Source organism: Syngnathus typhle, linkage group LG2, assembly GCF_033458585.1.
Source record: "Syngnathus typhle isolate RoL2023-S1 ecotype Sweden linkage group LG2, RoL_Styp_1.0, whole genome shotgun sequence".
NCBI lineage: Eukaryota > Metazoa > Chordata > Actinopteri > Syngnathiformes > Syngnathidae > Syngnathus > Syngnathus typhle.
This window is the reverse complement of record NC_083739.1, coordinates 8,265,793-8,282,987: the sequence shown is the minus strand read 5'-3', so window position 1 is coordinate 8,282,987 and position 17,195 is coordinate 8,265,793. Positions and strand designations below refer to the sequence as shown.

Below are 17,195 nucleotides of genomic sequence, written 5' to 3'. Positions count from 1 at the left end.
AATGGGACCCATTGCCTCCCTGCTTGGCACTCAGCATTAAGGGTTGGAATTGGGGGGTTAGATCACCAACTGATTCCCGAGCGCGGCACCGCTGCTGCTCACTGCTCCCCTCTCCCCCAGGGGATGGATTAAAATCACACGGGGATGGGTTAAATGCAGAGGACAAATTTCACCACACCCAGGTGTGCGTGTGACGATCATTGGGACTTTAATCTTAATCTTAATTTGCCTTCAAATAGATTTGAAGTCACTTTCAACTCCAGGTGTCATTCAAATTAAGGCCACATTGTAGGATGGCTCTTTTTGAAACTTTGTTTTATCCCCAGAAACACATCTATAATGCGGAACATGCAAATCCAGACACTACAATACACACTCACAGTACAAATGAGCACAAGCAGATTTGCTCTTAAGCCCAACCTACCACAAAACATGTACTAAAAGCAAGTTGCTTATTAAATGCGCTCAGCAAAGCTTCTGTTTTATTCCAACATTATTATTTTATGCACTTCACAACCAGGTCCAGAATTCTCCCACGAAACACTGAGTTTCAAAACGGGGTCAGGGCAACGGATGTTTTCATACTTATTGGTATTGTGACATCCATTATCTTAACAACTAAAATACAGCCCCAAAATACTGCGGACATCTGTTTGTATTTGAGTGACCCTAGCTAAACCAAAACGTTACTGACAAACCAATTGACTGAATGCCAATTAACATTATGACCCCTATTAAAGCACACCGAGTCGGAGGAGTAAATAGATCATTTTGTATAAGAGTATTCAATACATGTTCATTACATGATCCCAAGTTCCTTTGTTTGTATCTTGGTCCTTACTACAGTTAGCATTACATTTAATGGTGCACATATATATCTCATTCCCTCAGGAATAGGAGAATTACAATATGTTTGTTTTATCAATCCAATTTAGTCCTCTTTTGCTGCGACTCCAGATTAGAAGACCTTAATTAATGGTTTAGCCATAGGCTTTTCTAAAAAGTGTAATGCCTTTCTTTCATTGAAATTACATTAAAATAAACAAAATAGTCGAATTCATCTTTGCTGGCCTAGAGCTCATTACCCTGAAATTTCTTATCCCAGACTCACATCTGGTGGAGTCCAACATGGAGTGACTAGACCAATGACCAGTGACAGGATTTAGACATAAAGGCAGGCAACCGTTCATTTTCACCATTCAGGCAATTTAGATATTTTATGTACTTGGGTAGGAACTCAAGTAAATCGTGGGAGAACCCACATAAGTACACTTCATGGAAAAGTTCCAGTCAAGGATCAATGATTCTCGAAACAGTCTGACTATTCTGGGTAATCCGTAACAGGGAAAAACAGGGCTTTTTTTGGAGGCGAAAAGTCAAGCATAGTGAATGTGATGAATTAGTGGTGTGTCAAATTAGTGTGTTTTGTTGTTGTTTTTGTGAGGAAAATAGTGTTGGCTATTTCTGTGGAGTGCTTCGTAAAATTGATGAGAAATAAGAAGAAAAGGAACTGTTTATACTTTGATGATACAACAATGTGAACGATCATGTTTATTGTAACTGGAGGGCAAAAACCATAATACCATGTGCGGTTTGGTGACACAAGGTTCATTGTTCACTTTTGGAATTGTTACATAGCGATTGGAATCACATCTACATGTTTCAAGTAAAACAGGATGTGATTTAATAGCTTAAAACTGTGTGATTAAGTGGACACGGTTGTAAAAAAATGATTTTATGCTCCAATGAAAATGAGTAAACTGCAAGGGTTGGATGTTTTTTTTCCAATTTATTTTGAAGATGGTGATTTATTTATAGAGGTCCCAAAGTAGTATTTTCTCAAATATTACACCCAAACAAAAAGCAATGTATAAAAACCGTAATTATGTTCAATTTAGTCTGTCTTGCCATTAGTTTAGTGCTTCACAATTACTATTTTCTGTCCCTCCCCCTAAAATGAAAAACATGTTTTAATTTAATTAGCTTTTTTTATGTTGCATTACAATGACAGCTTGTATCATCCAATTTTACCTTGCAGTGAGCTACTATTGCATTTATAACACTGATAAGATGTAATGAGGATTGACAGAAAGATAACGTTTTGTCTCTTGCCACTTATATGACTTCTTGTATCAAGATCAGAAAAGCTGCCTTGCCTGTGTTTTGCAATTACTAATAGTCCTCGAATGATGAACAGAATAGTTCACTTTCAAACACATGTGCTTTCCATTAGATCTAATCTACACACGCCCGTGACTGACTTGTGAGCTCTGGATCGAAGTCCATAAAACAAAAGATTTAAGAGTGATGAGTCAGAGGGCTCCCTGCTCAGTAGACTCATCCCGCCACGTGTTTCATATAAGGGGCTCTGATGAAAACGGGGAGATGGAAATAGCAGGGACTAAATAGGAGTTTGCAGCTTACTAACAAAAGAATCAATACGGAATTTGCTTGTGATGTTAAGTGCATCTGACTGTTAAAGTATAGGTCGGGCTGCTTCCCATTTAAAGAGAACTCAATCTGAGACAAATCCCTGTCTAAAGTATGCAGAATACTTTATGTATACTGCATACAGTATACTTTATGTATACTGCATAAAGTGCACTCAACTAGAACGCTTGGAAAAAAATATATGTGCAGGCAATCTACCAAGATGGAACACAAAACAAATGCAATCAGACAAAACAAAACAATAAAACATATAAAAGCACAACAACAAAAATGAAGATGTGAAGATCAAGGCTGTTTGTGGGCTCTATTGTTGCAGAACGACGCATTTTCGTGTTTAGTTTAACGTGTTTGACAGAATGCGCTATGCTTTCCTGACAGTTCCGTCCGACCAAGACGCACACCTGAAAATGTTGAAGTCCTCAAGGACTTCAGCGAGGAACAATATTGATACATTCTTGCTTAAAATTCATGCCCGCTTGAAGTTTTGCTTTTTGTGGTTAAAATCAGCCCTCAAGAACAGGTTTGTTGAGATGATTTCATTTTGCTGAGATGATTTAATCAGAGAAATGCTTCCCATCAAATAAACAACATGTATAAAGATCAAGCACGCGCACACAGCCTGACACACACTCCACAACACAGAGCATTGTACGCCGCAGGGTTTAACCAGACGTCCCCACCATCGGATTGGACCATAAGAGGGACTGACATGCAACTGAAGAAGCTTGGTGGTGTTGCAGATAAGGTTCGCTCTGTTCTCCTCTTCAGTGATGATGCAATCGTCAGAATCAATTATCATTGGCTACGGGTGAGGGCTGCTCAGATATTTCTCATGGATCATTTCACAACCATGACTGTAACCACACTAATATGAGCGGAAGTAAATTGCGGAAGTATTAAATGGTTTATTCATCATCAGTCAGGACGACATACAGAGCTGTTTTAATAACAAGTGTTTGTTGCTCACAATTTACAATGTTATGAATTCATTTTCTATGAGACTAGAAAACAAACACCCCACAGCTGTGACAAATTCTGTCTTTACTTGCAGATGGGTGACTTCTGATTCCTGGAATTTAAAATATTCCTTACTCCACAAGTGGTCCATGTGATTAATCATGTGCCTGAAGTCACGATAAGCACTGTGCAGTATTCATGAGTAGATGAAAGTTTATTACATGCCCTATGGATGTAATAAACACAAATGCCAATCCTGCTACTTGCCAGTTATATACCAACAGTTATTTGTGTTCTGACATATTGAAGACTAAATATCAAAGTCAAAGTCAAAGTCAAAGTCAGCTTTATTGTCAATCTCTCCACGTCACAACACACAAAGAGACCGAAATGACGTTTTTCTCTATCCCTAACGGTGACGAGACACATAACACGATAGACATACAAGTACGCGACACAATATAAAAACAAGAAGGCAAAAAATTCAAACAATCAATAGTAAGAGTGATGAATAAATAATAAATAAACAGATAACACAATAAATAAGAGGAGCAAAACGGAGCCAGCAAGCATAGCGCAAAAGTAAAAAACATCATAAACAAAAAGGCACAAACAATAAATAATAAGAGTAATAATAAATAATAAATAAACAGATAACACAACAAATAAGAGCCAGTGTGCATACAGACAGTTCAGACAGTAAAAGTACAAGACGCTACGCAGAACGGGGGAGCGAGTTCAGGATCCTAACAGCCTGGTGTACGAAGCTGTTTGAGAGTCTGGTCGTGCGGGAGCGCAGGCTTCTGTACCTCTTCCCAGAGGGCAGAAGCTCGAACAAAGAGTGAGCGGGGTGACTCACATCACTCACAATCGTGGTCGCCTTGCGGGTGAGATGGGAGGTGTAAATGTCCTTCAAGGAGGGGAGCGAAGCACCAGCAATCTTACCAGCCGTGTTCACTATGCGCTGCAGGGCCTTCAAGTTGTAGTCAGTGCAGCCGCCACCCCACACAGCAATACAGCTGGAGAGGACGCTCTCAATGGTGCCGCGGTAAAATGCAGTCATGACGGCCGGAGGAGCGCTCGCTCGCCTGAGTTTCCGCAGGAAGTACAGGCGGCGCTGGGCTTTCTTTGCCAGTGATGCGGTGTTGGTGGACCAGGAGAGATCCTCACTGATGTGCACCCCCAGGAACTTGGCGCTGCTCACTCTCTCCACCACAGCACCGTCGATGGTCAGCGGCAGGTGTTGGGTGTGACCCTTCCGGAAGTCCACAACAATCTCCTTGGTCTTGTCGACGTTCAGCAGGAGGTTGTTGTCCCTGCACCACGTGGTCAGAAGGTCAACCTCCAGCCTGTATTGAGTCTCGTCTCCCTTGGTGATGAGACCCACCAGAGTCGTGTCGTCAGCAAACTTCACGATACGGTTGTCGCTGTAGGTTGCAGTGCAGTCATGCGTCAGGAGGGTGAAGAGCAGCGGACTGAGCACGCAGCCTTGGGGGGCCCCCGTGCTCAGCGTGATGCTGGCGGAGATTTTGTCGCCAACACGTACTACCTGTGGCCTCTGACAGAGGAAGTCCAGTAGCCAGTTGCAGAGGTAGGTACTGAGGCCCAGCGCGTCAAGTTTGCTGATGAGGCGTTGTGGCACAATGGTGTTGAAGGCAGAACTGAAGTCCACAAACAGCAATCTCACATACGAGTCCCTCCTCTCCAGGTGGGTGAGGGCCGAGTGGAGGGCAGAGCAGATGGCATCCTCAGAAGACCGTTTGGCTCGGTACGCAAACTGGAAGGGGTCGATGGTGGGGGGGAGAACGGATCGGATGTGCTCCATGACAAGCCGCTCAAAGCACTTCATGATGATGGGCGTGAGTGCTACGGGGCGGTAGTCATTGAAGCAGGACGGAGCGGGTTTCTTCGGCACAGGTACAATGGTGGCAGCTTTGAAACACGACGGGACGATGGCCTGCTGCAGGGAAGTGTTAAAGATGTCCGTGAAGACATCCGTCAGCTCACCAGCGCAGTCCTTCAGCGCCCGACCCGGGATGTTGTCAGGGCCCGCCGCCTTACGGATGTTGATAGCGGCAAGCGCCCTCCTCACGCTGTCGGCGGAGAGGCACAGGGGCAGCTCGTGTGAAGGGGGAGTGGCCTTTAGCGGGCAAGTGCTGTTCTGAGCGTCGAAGCGAGCAAAGAAGCGGTTGAGGTCATTGAGCAGACGGACGTCGCCTTCACAGCTCTGCGGCGCGGGCTTGTAGTCCGTGATGGTCTGAATGCCCTGCCAAAGGCTCCGTGCGTCCCTGCTGTCCTTGAAGTGGGCGGTAATTTTGCACGAGAACGCCCTCTTTGCTTCTTTGATGCCCCGGGACAGGTCGGCCCTCGCAGTCCTCAAGCCAGCCTCATCCCCTGCTCTAAAGGCTTTGTCCCTGGCCCTCAGCAGCTTGAAGACAGCCCCTGTCAGCCATGGCTTCCGGTTAGCCCGAGTGACGATGGATTTTGAGAGAGTCACATCATCAATGCACTTCCTGATGTAGGAGGAAACAGAGTCAGTATACTCCTCAATGTCTGTCCGATCGTCGCAGGTGGCAGCCCTCCTAAACATGTCCCAGTCAGTAGAGCCAAAGCAGTCACGCAGTGCATCAGAGGCACCCTCAGGCCACACCCGTACCTGCTTGCGAACCGGCCTGGACGCTCTCACCATTTGTCTGTATGCGGGCAAAAGCATAACAGTGATATGGTCAGAAAGTCCAAGATGGGGGAGGGGGGCGGCTTTGAAAGCTCCTTTATGCGAAGAGTAGACCCGGTCCAGGAAGCTGTCGCCACGCGTAGGAAAATTAACATGCTGGTGAAGCCTCGGAAAAACAGACTTCAGGTTAGCATGATTAAAATCCCCACCTCAGGATATTTTGTTCTGTGTATTGTGTCCAAGGAAGGTGCATAAGTAATAATAATAATAGTTGCACCGGATAGCTATTTATGCAAATGAAAGCGCCTGATTCATATAAGCTGGAAGAAGGGCGACTCATGGTAAATGCCAAATTGTGTCACTGGACACTGATTTAACCACGCCATACCCCTGCCCCCGAAGTCAAGAAAATAGCAATGTTCAAAACCAGTTTGACGCTACATATTTCTTCACAATTCCATTTTACATAGTTTTCAGTCTGCATGTTTTCACAATTTACAAAATTGTAAAATGTATTTATAAAACTAAAATCAGGATTTACTTTACAGGGTCCTCAAATTTTTAATAACCCTAATGTCATTTGATTTTTTTTGTCTTGTGAAATGACTTTTCTGTGCTGCCCCCTCCCCCTTTTGACACTTGCATGTTCCCACGAATAATCGCTATAATAAACAAAAGCTGTTGTTTACAATTTTAACTCATTTTATTTATTCCTTCGATGGTCTCATAAAAACATGACGTAACTTGAGCCAGTATGGGTTGAGTGAGCTTTCTCTTTGTTTATCTTCCTCTGTCAATCATTCCTCCCACGGTAATGCTTGATATATTTGAATAAGTAATTATTTGTGCTCTGCTGAACTTTAAATGACGAGTTTGTTATGCTGCCCTTTCCACATCCTGTCATACATGTCACCATAAGCACATATTGTTCCCCATGTCGCATGCCTGTGAGAACACAGGTGACAAGACAGGGTGCTTGGCTGAGACTTGTTTTTTCAATCCGACTAACTGGTGCACTTCTCCTCAGGCAACAAGTTTTCCCACTGCCACGCCTGCTTGCTGGTCGGCGGCGTCTGGTGCTACGCGGCCGTGTTTGCTGTGGGGCCCTTGTTGGGCTGGGGAGAGTACGGGCCCGAGCCGTACGGTACGGCGTGCTGCATCAACTGGCATGCGCCCAGCCAAAACTCTTTGGCCATGAGCTACATTGTCTGCCTCTTCTTCTTCTGCTACATTATTCCCTGCACGGTCATCTTTCTGTCCTACTTGTTCATCCTGTTGACCGTCCGTGGGTCCCGCCAGGCAGTGCAGCAGCACATGTCCCCGCAGAACAAGATCACCAATGCACATGCGCTTATTATTAAGGTACGTTTCCAACACTCAATGCATCTTTTTAATGGCACACGCACTACTCATAAAAGGTTTGGGATATTCAGCTCTTGGATGAAAGTTTAGGATAGTAAAAGGCATAACCATGAAAGGTTTGGCATGATTCTCAAATGAGCACCAGAGAACTTTTTATTTCCTAATTATAACATGTGCGAGGGCTACACAATGGCAGCTTACCTGCAATTCCCAAAAATCCCCAATTTTTTTTGAGTAGTCCATGTCACTTTCTATCCACTGACTTATTTTTTGCTTTGTTTTCAGCTCTCCGTGGCAGTTTGCATTGGTTTCCTGACAGCATGGAGTCCATATGCCATTGTGTCCATGTGGGCAGCATTTGGTAACTCCTCAAATGTACCACCTATGGCTTTCGCACTGGCCGCCATCTTTGCCAAGTCCTCTACTCTTTACAACCCGATTGTCTATCTGGTTTTTAAGCCCAACTTCCGCAAGTCTCTCTGTCGGGATGTAGCCCAGTGCAGAAGGTCAGTTTGCGGGTGTTTGTGTCAGCACGACTCCACCCAGAAGGAAACGTGCAGGCAAGCTCATCATAAAGAAGAGTGTAACTCTACACAGTTTTCAAACGGGCTACTGGAGAACCACGGCACCTGCAGACACTGTCCTGAGACTTTGACTCCAAGAGAAAACTGTATCGACCACAACCCTCAGCGGACTGCCACAATGCTCCAGGGGTCGCAACATAGCGAGGTGGCTGTCAGTCAACTCTCCAATGAGCAGCAAAGTGACTTCCTCTAGGTTGAACTTGCACAGAGCAAGTGACTGCCAAGGAAAGTAAGCAAGTGGGACGAAAAGACACTGGGTGAGAGACATTTGCTGCAAGCACGCAGATATGACACCTACGTGATGAGCAGAACAGGTCAGGACTTTAAAGGCCAAAGTTTAATGAACTTCTCTGACGCCTCAAATATGTGATATACCAAAACACAGCTCCAGTCATGCAACAACCAACTTGCAAACAGATCAAAGTTATTTCAGGTAATGTAAACATGCAATGATCTGGTCAGATTACAGATCAAATTTAAGAGGACTTGTGAAATGATGAAGAGATTTAGAGGGAAGAGCTCTCTATGGAACTACCTTTAATCTATTTATTAAGAATAATGTATCCGGTGCTGTGTTTGCTTTATATATTTATTGATGCATGCCTCAAAGTTGAAGACAAGGTGGTATTGGATTTATGTAAAAAGGAGGATTTTCCTTTGTGCTTGCCTTGGTTGGCCAGCCCAAATCATTTGACGGGAGCAACCAAGCACTCGGAGTTAACTGTATGTCAGTCAGCTGTCGGCAGGAAAACACTGTGAGACAAGGTCCGTTCCGTTCTCCATGAACTCAGCCGGAAGACCTCAGGACAAACAAAAAAAATGGAGACACTATCACATTTGTTAGTCAAAACATTTTCTTAAAGGATCATCTCTTTAAGTAAGCTGCAAATGTCGAATTGTTCAAAAGATGTACTGCACTGTGAAAAAAAAGTAGTTCAATAGTAACATTCTGACAGAATTTGCGGTTTGCATTCATTGGAAGAATCGCAAATATGAATGAAAAAAAAAAAGTAATATTTCTTCCAGCAGCAATCCATCCACTGTTATTTGCATTTTTTTTTCACGTTATCTTATTTTTTGTTTTTATGTGTTTATAAAAGTGAGAGCTGGCTCTTAGTAGTGCACCTGACAAGTAGAAAGATCTTAAGAATGACATTTTAGTGTCAAAGAAATCAGGTAGCTTTCCAAAAACAGCAACTCTGCTACTGTGGGAAGATTTTAAAATACATTTTTTTGTGTGTTTTGTTGTTTTGGATTTTTCCAAACGCAATTACTTTTCATCGCTTCAATGTTCTTTTTTAATTTTATTTAATTTATTATTGTTGTACTTGTCAAAGATGTGAAAAATAGCAAGATATATTTAAATCAGACAATCAAGCATAAATAACAAATGAGAAGGGTCCATTGCATCACCAGTATTAATTTTCATAAAATGCCTCAGTAAGAACCAAAACAAATAAAGAAAAGTACAGACAGAATTCTGCAAAGGATTAAAACGTGATATATGATATTGGCTAACTAGCCATGCTCCCAGATCTTGTAATAACTTTGTTGTTGCGTAATGGTTATCCAAACAGAACAATATTTTTAAGAAGGAACCTACAGATGGAAATAACAGTATTAAAAATAAAAAATAAATTGTCATTGCCTCTACAAGTAATTTGGGGCTTCTATTATCGTTGTTTGAGAATAAGAACAAATTTATTATCGATCCATTTTCTGTGCTACTTATCGGGGTCAAACTTAAGTTGGAGCCTATCCCAGCTGACTTCGGCCAACACATACGATACCTTGAAAAAGTAGTCACCCCACTTGCCTATATACTCGTTTCATATTGTATTACATGGGGTAGAAAGAAATAAAACAATTATTTTTACCTGATTACTGATCCATTAAATGATCAACCCTTTGTATGCTATTGAGCATTTTAATTTAGGTAGAGATGTTTTATACTTGCAAATACTTTCAAGGCAATTACTTTCTTTTTGCTGGACCAAAACTGGCTAAATAAAAAATAAACTGGAAAAAAAACATCATTACATTTCATATCACGAAATAAAAAAAACTAAAGATATATCCAAACTAAAAGTAATAATAAATACAAAAATTTAATTATTTGAAATTAAATAAATCACAAAATAAATGTAATGCGTAAAAAAATTATAAATATGATTACATATCAATTTGAATTTATTAGAAAAAAAAACAATGACTATACGTATATATATATATATATATACATATATATATATTTTTACTTTTATTTAGTTTTGATTTTGTCAGCTTTGGTCCTTTGCAGATCCATCACATAAAATTCAGATTAACAAAACATTTACATTCGATCTTGTAAATGGGTAAAAACAAAGCCAAGGGCTGACTTCCTTTGCAAGGCACTCTATTAGAGGTATTCTTCAATATACAAAGAGATTGCCTCTCATGCAAATTAGAACTCTTAACATTGGCTCTCGTTAAAAAGAAAGTTTGTAAGAATGTTTGCCATGCCAACATGAAATTCCATCTTGTTTTCAAGGTTGTATGCACTATTGTGATAGACTTGCACTTGAACTTTCAAGCCACGAGGCATTTTTCTTTCTCCACTTGTAATTGAAGAATTTATTTATTGCCTTCTCTCTGCACTAACTCTTCAGTAAGAGAGTCTGAACGTGATTGTGTCAACCCAGTGCACCTTTAAAGCACTTTTTAATCTATTTTCTTTTGCTTTGACATAACACAAAATGTGACAATCGTTTTCTAATCTAAAATGGTTGCCCTAGTTTTGATTTGCTTGATATACATCCCTTGTACTTCTGATCTTTTATTTAAAGTATTCTCCAAAGCAAACTAGATTAGCAGAGTGGAAAGAAATGTGGTTGAAACATACGAGACCAATCAGAGGAATGAATCTGCAATCGCAGAGTTCTATCTGCGTTTGAATGACTATGAATACAATGACTTCCATCCATCCATCCATTTTCTGTACCGCTTAGTCCCCACTGGGGTCGCGGGCGTGCTGGAGCCTATCCCAGCCATCATCGGGCAGTAGGCGGGGGACACCCTGAACCGGTTGCCAGCCAATCGCAGGGCACACAGAGACAAACAACCATTTGCACTCGCACTCACACCTAGGGACAATTTGGAGTGTTCAATCGGCCTACCAAGCATGTTTTTGGGATGTGGGAGGAAACCGGAGTGCCCGGAGAAAACCCACGCGGGCCCGGGGAGAACATGCAAACTCCACACAGGGAGGGCCGGAGGTGGAATCGAACCCGCACCCTCCTAACTGTGAGGCGGACGTGCTACCCAAGTGCGCCACCGAGCCGCCCCGTTTGAATGACTTCACACTTGCAAATATAAAAAGATGTTCGATACGCTACGGTGGTGGTTCTGACCAGAATGTCAGATTAAAAAAGGTTAGGACGTGCACAGTTGGTCTAATGTGTATTGTAAAAGAGACTCTCAGTAGAATGATCATAATTTTATATGGAAATGAATGCATGCTTAATAGTACAAAATTGACAATTTTCAGAATCTTTTAAATGACCTATTTTTGTTACATTTAATTTTAAAGAGCGTATAATGTTAGCATTCAAAGCCTAATATACTGCCTCACTTGTTGAACAATTTCCTTCTGAATTCTCATGAGGTCACACGCCTTCCAACAGCATGTGATTTAAGGTCCCATGCTGCACCTTTTGAAACACTCCTTGTTTCAAGCAACCAAGTTATTTGTTTGAAAGAATTGAGCATTAATGAAGACTATGAAGAAAATCTTCACAAATGATTGGAGGCATTCAAGATTCATTTAACCAAAGCTTACCCACATTTTCTTTCCTCGACGTAAGCTTACTGCAGATTGTGATCAGTATGTGTCCACAGTGTTGGAAGTCAAAATCAAGAGGGAAATCATGTCTAAAATCAGTCATGTATTTCCTGCACAACCTCAATCAGTTAATATCTGTTGTGTTATAATTTTCCCAATCTTCTAAAATCTCCCAAAATTGACTAATATGTGATTACTAGGACACAGGGGAACTTTTGTCACAGTGGCAAAGACATGATAAAATACCAAAGGAGCTGCTGTAAAAAAAAAAAAAAATCCCTGCACAATTTTAACAACTCACTGTTGAACTATGTGCAAAGACAAGTGGAAATAAAACCAATATTGTTTCACTTCATGACCTGGAACAGCTTGGCTTACCTTAAGCCTGGTACGCGCAAGAATGTTTCAAATCCTAAAAGGTTTTTTCACCCTTGGCAACCCCACACATCAAAATAGAAAATCGGGCATTTTGAGCGTGTGTAAAGTCCCTGTCCTAGCACCCAGTTCCAAAATCCCATCTGTGCCCCTAGAACAGTACATGAACCGCAATGAATTTGTCACAAAGCGGATGGCGCAGGGAATCAAATGCAGCTTGGACCAGGGTTTATTGGAGGAACTCAAAAGACAGACTACAAGAAGCTCGACTAGGGATGAGAATAACTGAACAGAAAGACAAGATAAAGACAGACGAGACAAAGGGTATCAGAGGTGAAGACATCAATGATCCGACAGGAGTAACCCGCAGACAGTACTTAAATACGAGGCAGGTAAGAAGACGCAGGTGACTGTGGTTAGTACATGGATTGTGAGTTGACACAGGAAGGGAGGGGCGAGTATACAGACGGGCAGAAACCATGACAACCTACATAACACAACCGGGGACGAGTTGTGACAGAATTATGATCACGTATCCATTCAACTAACTAAAATTCCTCAATATAGTTTGGGATGTATTTATTCAATATCCAGAGAGGAATTTATTTTCTTCATTCCTGTCAATCTGCACCCCATGTATCTTAATTTGTAGATTTGTTCTGAAGTTCTCAAACAACACTATTTTTTTTTTAAGTTTAATGAAGTCAACCATAAAGATCTTGTCTTATCTCCTGTATTGTTTTAGGAAACCACCGCACAATAATTGAGATATTTTGTTGGCTATTCAAACAATCATTTTACACTGGAACAAATCAATGCAGGGATGTACAGAGGTGCTAGAGGTTAAAGAAAACTATCATTTTTGTTTCAACAACATACATATCAGGACTTGGGTTGTATGGTTATTAAAAACAAAAAATCACAGAACTGGATTTTATTATAAAGAACAAAATATTCTTGCATCAATATTTCCTTAACCAAGCAGCCATAATTACGAAGAGGGACATTTTGTCAGCATGATTGCAGTGTCATTATTTTGTTGTTGTTGGGTGTTTTTCTTTTTTTTCTTTTTTTAACTTCTGACGTTTGTCAAAGAATGTATCTGTGTATCAATTTAACCAAGTCTTTTTTTAAGGTCAATGTTTTGCTGAAATGTCAAGAGTGAAAAACGCATGAGCCTGTCGTCATGTGGTCCAGCATCAAAAGGTTTTCTGTTGTTGCACAAACAGGGTACAGTATTATAAAAAACATTCCATGCTATAATACAGAATACCTTCTAAATATTTTCTGGCAAAAAAAAAAAAAGTTGTATGTTGTTGATCCAATTTCAGACGTAAAACTAAAATATGCTATGGTTTGCAATGCAATTACTCAACTTTATAGGTATTGTATTGTGATTACCCCCCTGCCCCCCAGAAATGGAGACAGGGTTCTGGACTGTAAATATACATTTATCTGTAAATTCAAATACAGTGCACAGACATTTGGGAAGTTGTTGTCCTCAGTTTTTAAATGTACAAACACCAGAATGTGATGAATGTGATGCATTGTAAAAAAAAAAAAAATGTACAGAACTGTATATGAAAGAAAATTATATCAAAATGTTTTATCAGATTACGATCATTGAATTTATTGCTGTGAATATTCATTCATACAATTCATTCATTAGTATATTTCGGTAGTATATTCCCCTCAAAATTAATATTAACAACAACAAATTTGCAGAATTGAAATACATTTTGTCAGTATGACATTGCATGACTTATTTTTGTAACTGGCTCCAAGTCCACCCTTAGATCATGTGTCAAACTCTCACCACCCAATTACATTTGCCCGGCAGAACCATTTCATTAACTGGCTTGCACAAGCTGCAAACAGGAACAAGACACTCGAACAGCAGAAACATTATAACTCAGGGCGCCACATTCAGCCCTCACCGCAAGTAGCAAGAATTTTAATGTACAAGACAAAACATGACATCACTTTCTTTATAGCACCATGTAACAAGACATAAAAATGAAAAACATCCTGGCAAATGCCTCCAACTCTAAATCCATGACATGCCACAGTATCCTTTTTAACTGCACAATGTGAAGTGCTACTCCAAGTCCTACAAGATCTATCCAGTTCTGATGAAATGCCATCTTTGCCCAATTGGGATTATTTTGTCCCTTTGTGACCTTCAGATATATTTAGAACCTTTTCAAAATTCTGATTGTTTACTGTGCCTCAAAACAACTGGGATGTCAGTCTTAGAGCTCGGGGTATAATAAGACTGAGAAGAAAAAGATGGGGGGGGAAAACCTCTCGCTAGGGTTAGGGGTGCGTCATACCGCCGTGGCCATCCACAGTGGGCCTTAGTCGTCATGCGCCGACGGCTAACTGAACTGAGCGGAAGGCGGTGAGCTAATGAGCCCGAAAATTCCCATGCCGTGGCGGCCATTGCCGGAGAGAGGGGAGAGAAAGCAAGCTGACCGCCAAGGGTTGGCTCTGCGGTGCCAGTGAAAGCAGAGGGTTGGGACTTAAGTGTAAAAAATATTACCACCATGGATTTTATTTGGGAGGGGTTTTCTTATTAGCCTTGGTTTCCTCATTTTTAAATTTCAGTTTCGGCCAAGAATGTTCATTTCACTACATCCCTCAAATGAATATATCGGAACTGCGGTTATTTAATGCAATTGAGCCTAAGTTGTACATCAAACTAAATTTAGCTACTAGACAAATGAGGGACAGAATTATAATAGGTAAATTAGCTCATTTACATACATTTAAATAATCCAAGCGTTATGAAAAATTCATGCATTAATCAACACAGTCTTCTTGACCAGATATTCTGAGCAGTTTGAGGCCGCTGCAAAACATCGCTGACATTCATTTTTCACAAAATTAAATCTGATGTTTTTGTTCACGGCCCAAATTTATCGTTTTTCGCTGCTAACTGAATCTATGGTATTAACCTATCAGTTTTGAAAAGATTCACACAAAGGCAGATGGACATGATCCAACCGCCTCACTCAACATGTCCCTAAGGAACGCCATCTGCCAAAATATATTGCTGCAAGGTCCTCAAGGATAAGTATAATAAAGATCACCACCTGTTTGTAATTGGTTAATAGTTTAGTGTTTGAGCAATTTGCCCTTGTAGATTTGTGTTGTTAGAATCATATTTCATACTAATTGGGCTTGGCGACTACTTTCATTACTTTTATTGAAGACAAAGTGTTTGTTGCTGTATATTGTCTGTGTTTGTGACTTAGCAATGATATATATATTAAGTCCTAAATGGCGGCACAGTGGCGCACTGGTTGAAACATGACGTGGCACATATTTCTGGTGGGGCCCAGGCCAGGCCAGGCATTTATCGCCCATGGGCACACTCCCTGAAAGGAAACAGTTTATTCAACTCGACAGTCCTTGTCTTTGCTCTCACAGTCCGCATGGAAAATTGAGCCATGTTACTCTGCTTTGGCAGTATAAATAATGACATTTTTGAACATTGTATCCTGTCTCCCACATGTAAACGTGCCATCAACTCACACAGGATATTAGTCTAGTTTTATTTTTGGTCTGACAAGATAGTTAATTTGATTAGACGATTCTGTGTCACGAATAAGTCATTTCAACAATAAAATAATTAAATGCTGTTAAAGCTCACTTGGCCAGACAAAAGAATTTCTTAGAATACACTTTCTTCATAATTTGATCAATTTTGCTGGGACAACAAAAGTAAATCTTGAGACTGATATTATTATTAAATGAATCTAGTTTTACCAATTTGAATTAATATTTTCTGTGACCTGATTGGCGCTGATATTGAAGTAATTCTACATGAGTACAATTACTAGACATCCCTGTCATTTTTTTTTGCATGTCTATGACTCTATATATCTACATATATATAGTATTTGGTCAAATTTACTATGACCTGACAGGAGTACATGGGGTAAAATTATTCATGAAAATGATTATGCATCTCTGGTTCCATCTTGTACTTTTAAATAGATTTGTCGGAAATTAACACGCCCAAGGAAAAACAACTAATTGGAGTAATAATGCATAAATGTCTATGATATGTTGGCAACTTAAATCCAGGAGGGGACCACAATTTGTACACCACATAACAAAATGATTCTTTAAAAACAGTAAGGGCCTTATTTTCATGCCAAGGAAACGTCTAGCGCAAAATGGAGCCTAAATGTGGGGTCAGTGAGTATATATTCAAATCGTGCTAGCAGTTTTAATTTTCTCTGGCTACGCTTGAATTGCAGCTATATTCCAATTTTTGGGCACATATGCAACAGGCACATCTGATTTTTTTTTTCATGCAATGTGAACAGTCCAATTCAGATTTTTTTTCAAATGTGACCTAGGCATTTTTCATAAGTTTCTATAGGCCAGTGTTTGGATGAAATTTTATTATTTCCTTGATTTAGCTGTAGGTCACTGTCTGCCATTGGAATAAAAATGAATATGTCATTTAGCAACATATAAAGTTAGAGCTATTCATAAAACAAAAAGGTTGCTCAGTCATAAAGAGGAAAAACATAACAAATGGTAAAAGTGGATGTCCTAGGAATGAAAGAATCTTTCAGTGGCTACAGATTCATCCTTGAGGCAGTGTGGTAAACTGAAATTCGAATGAATTAAATGGTCTCCATTCAAAAAAATAATATCTGGTTTGTTCATGATTTATTGCAATCCTGTCTGAAACTTTTTTTATGACAAGGACATTTTAGTTATTATGAAGATAGCGTGGCCACCGAGCCATCTGCTGACATGTCAGCTAGATTTAATCACCTTTAGTTACATGCCGGTGTGAAGAGGAAGAACTACCGCTCCCCCCACATGTCCACCCTACTTTCTAACCGGAGGCGTCACCTTCCCGATTTAATCACACTCACCTCCTACTCAGATATCGGACTTCTACAGGAACAAAGACTTCACCCTCCCTCTTCCTGATGGGTGTTGTTGT

General features: G+C 40.6%; 1 protein-coding gene across 1 annotated transcript in view; it reads left to right on the top strand.

Annotated features, from left to right (window-relative positions):
* Positions 1–13,837, top strand: part of opn7b (opsin 7, group member b) — a 43,366-nt gene extending 29,529 nt beyond the window's left edge. The window contains exons 5-6 of the mRNA XM_061272937.1: positions 7,110–7,444; positions 7,730–13,837. Coding sequence (XP_061128921.1) covers positions 7,110–7,444; positions 7,730–8,221 — 827 coding nt within the window. The 3' untranslated portion in view covers positions 8,222–13,837. The remainder of the gene's footprint in view (positions 1–7,109; positions 7,445–7,729) is intronic.
* The last annotated feature ends 3,358 nt before the right edge of the window (positions 13,838–17,195 follow it).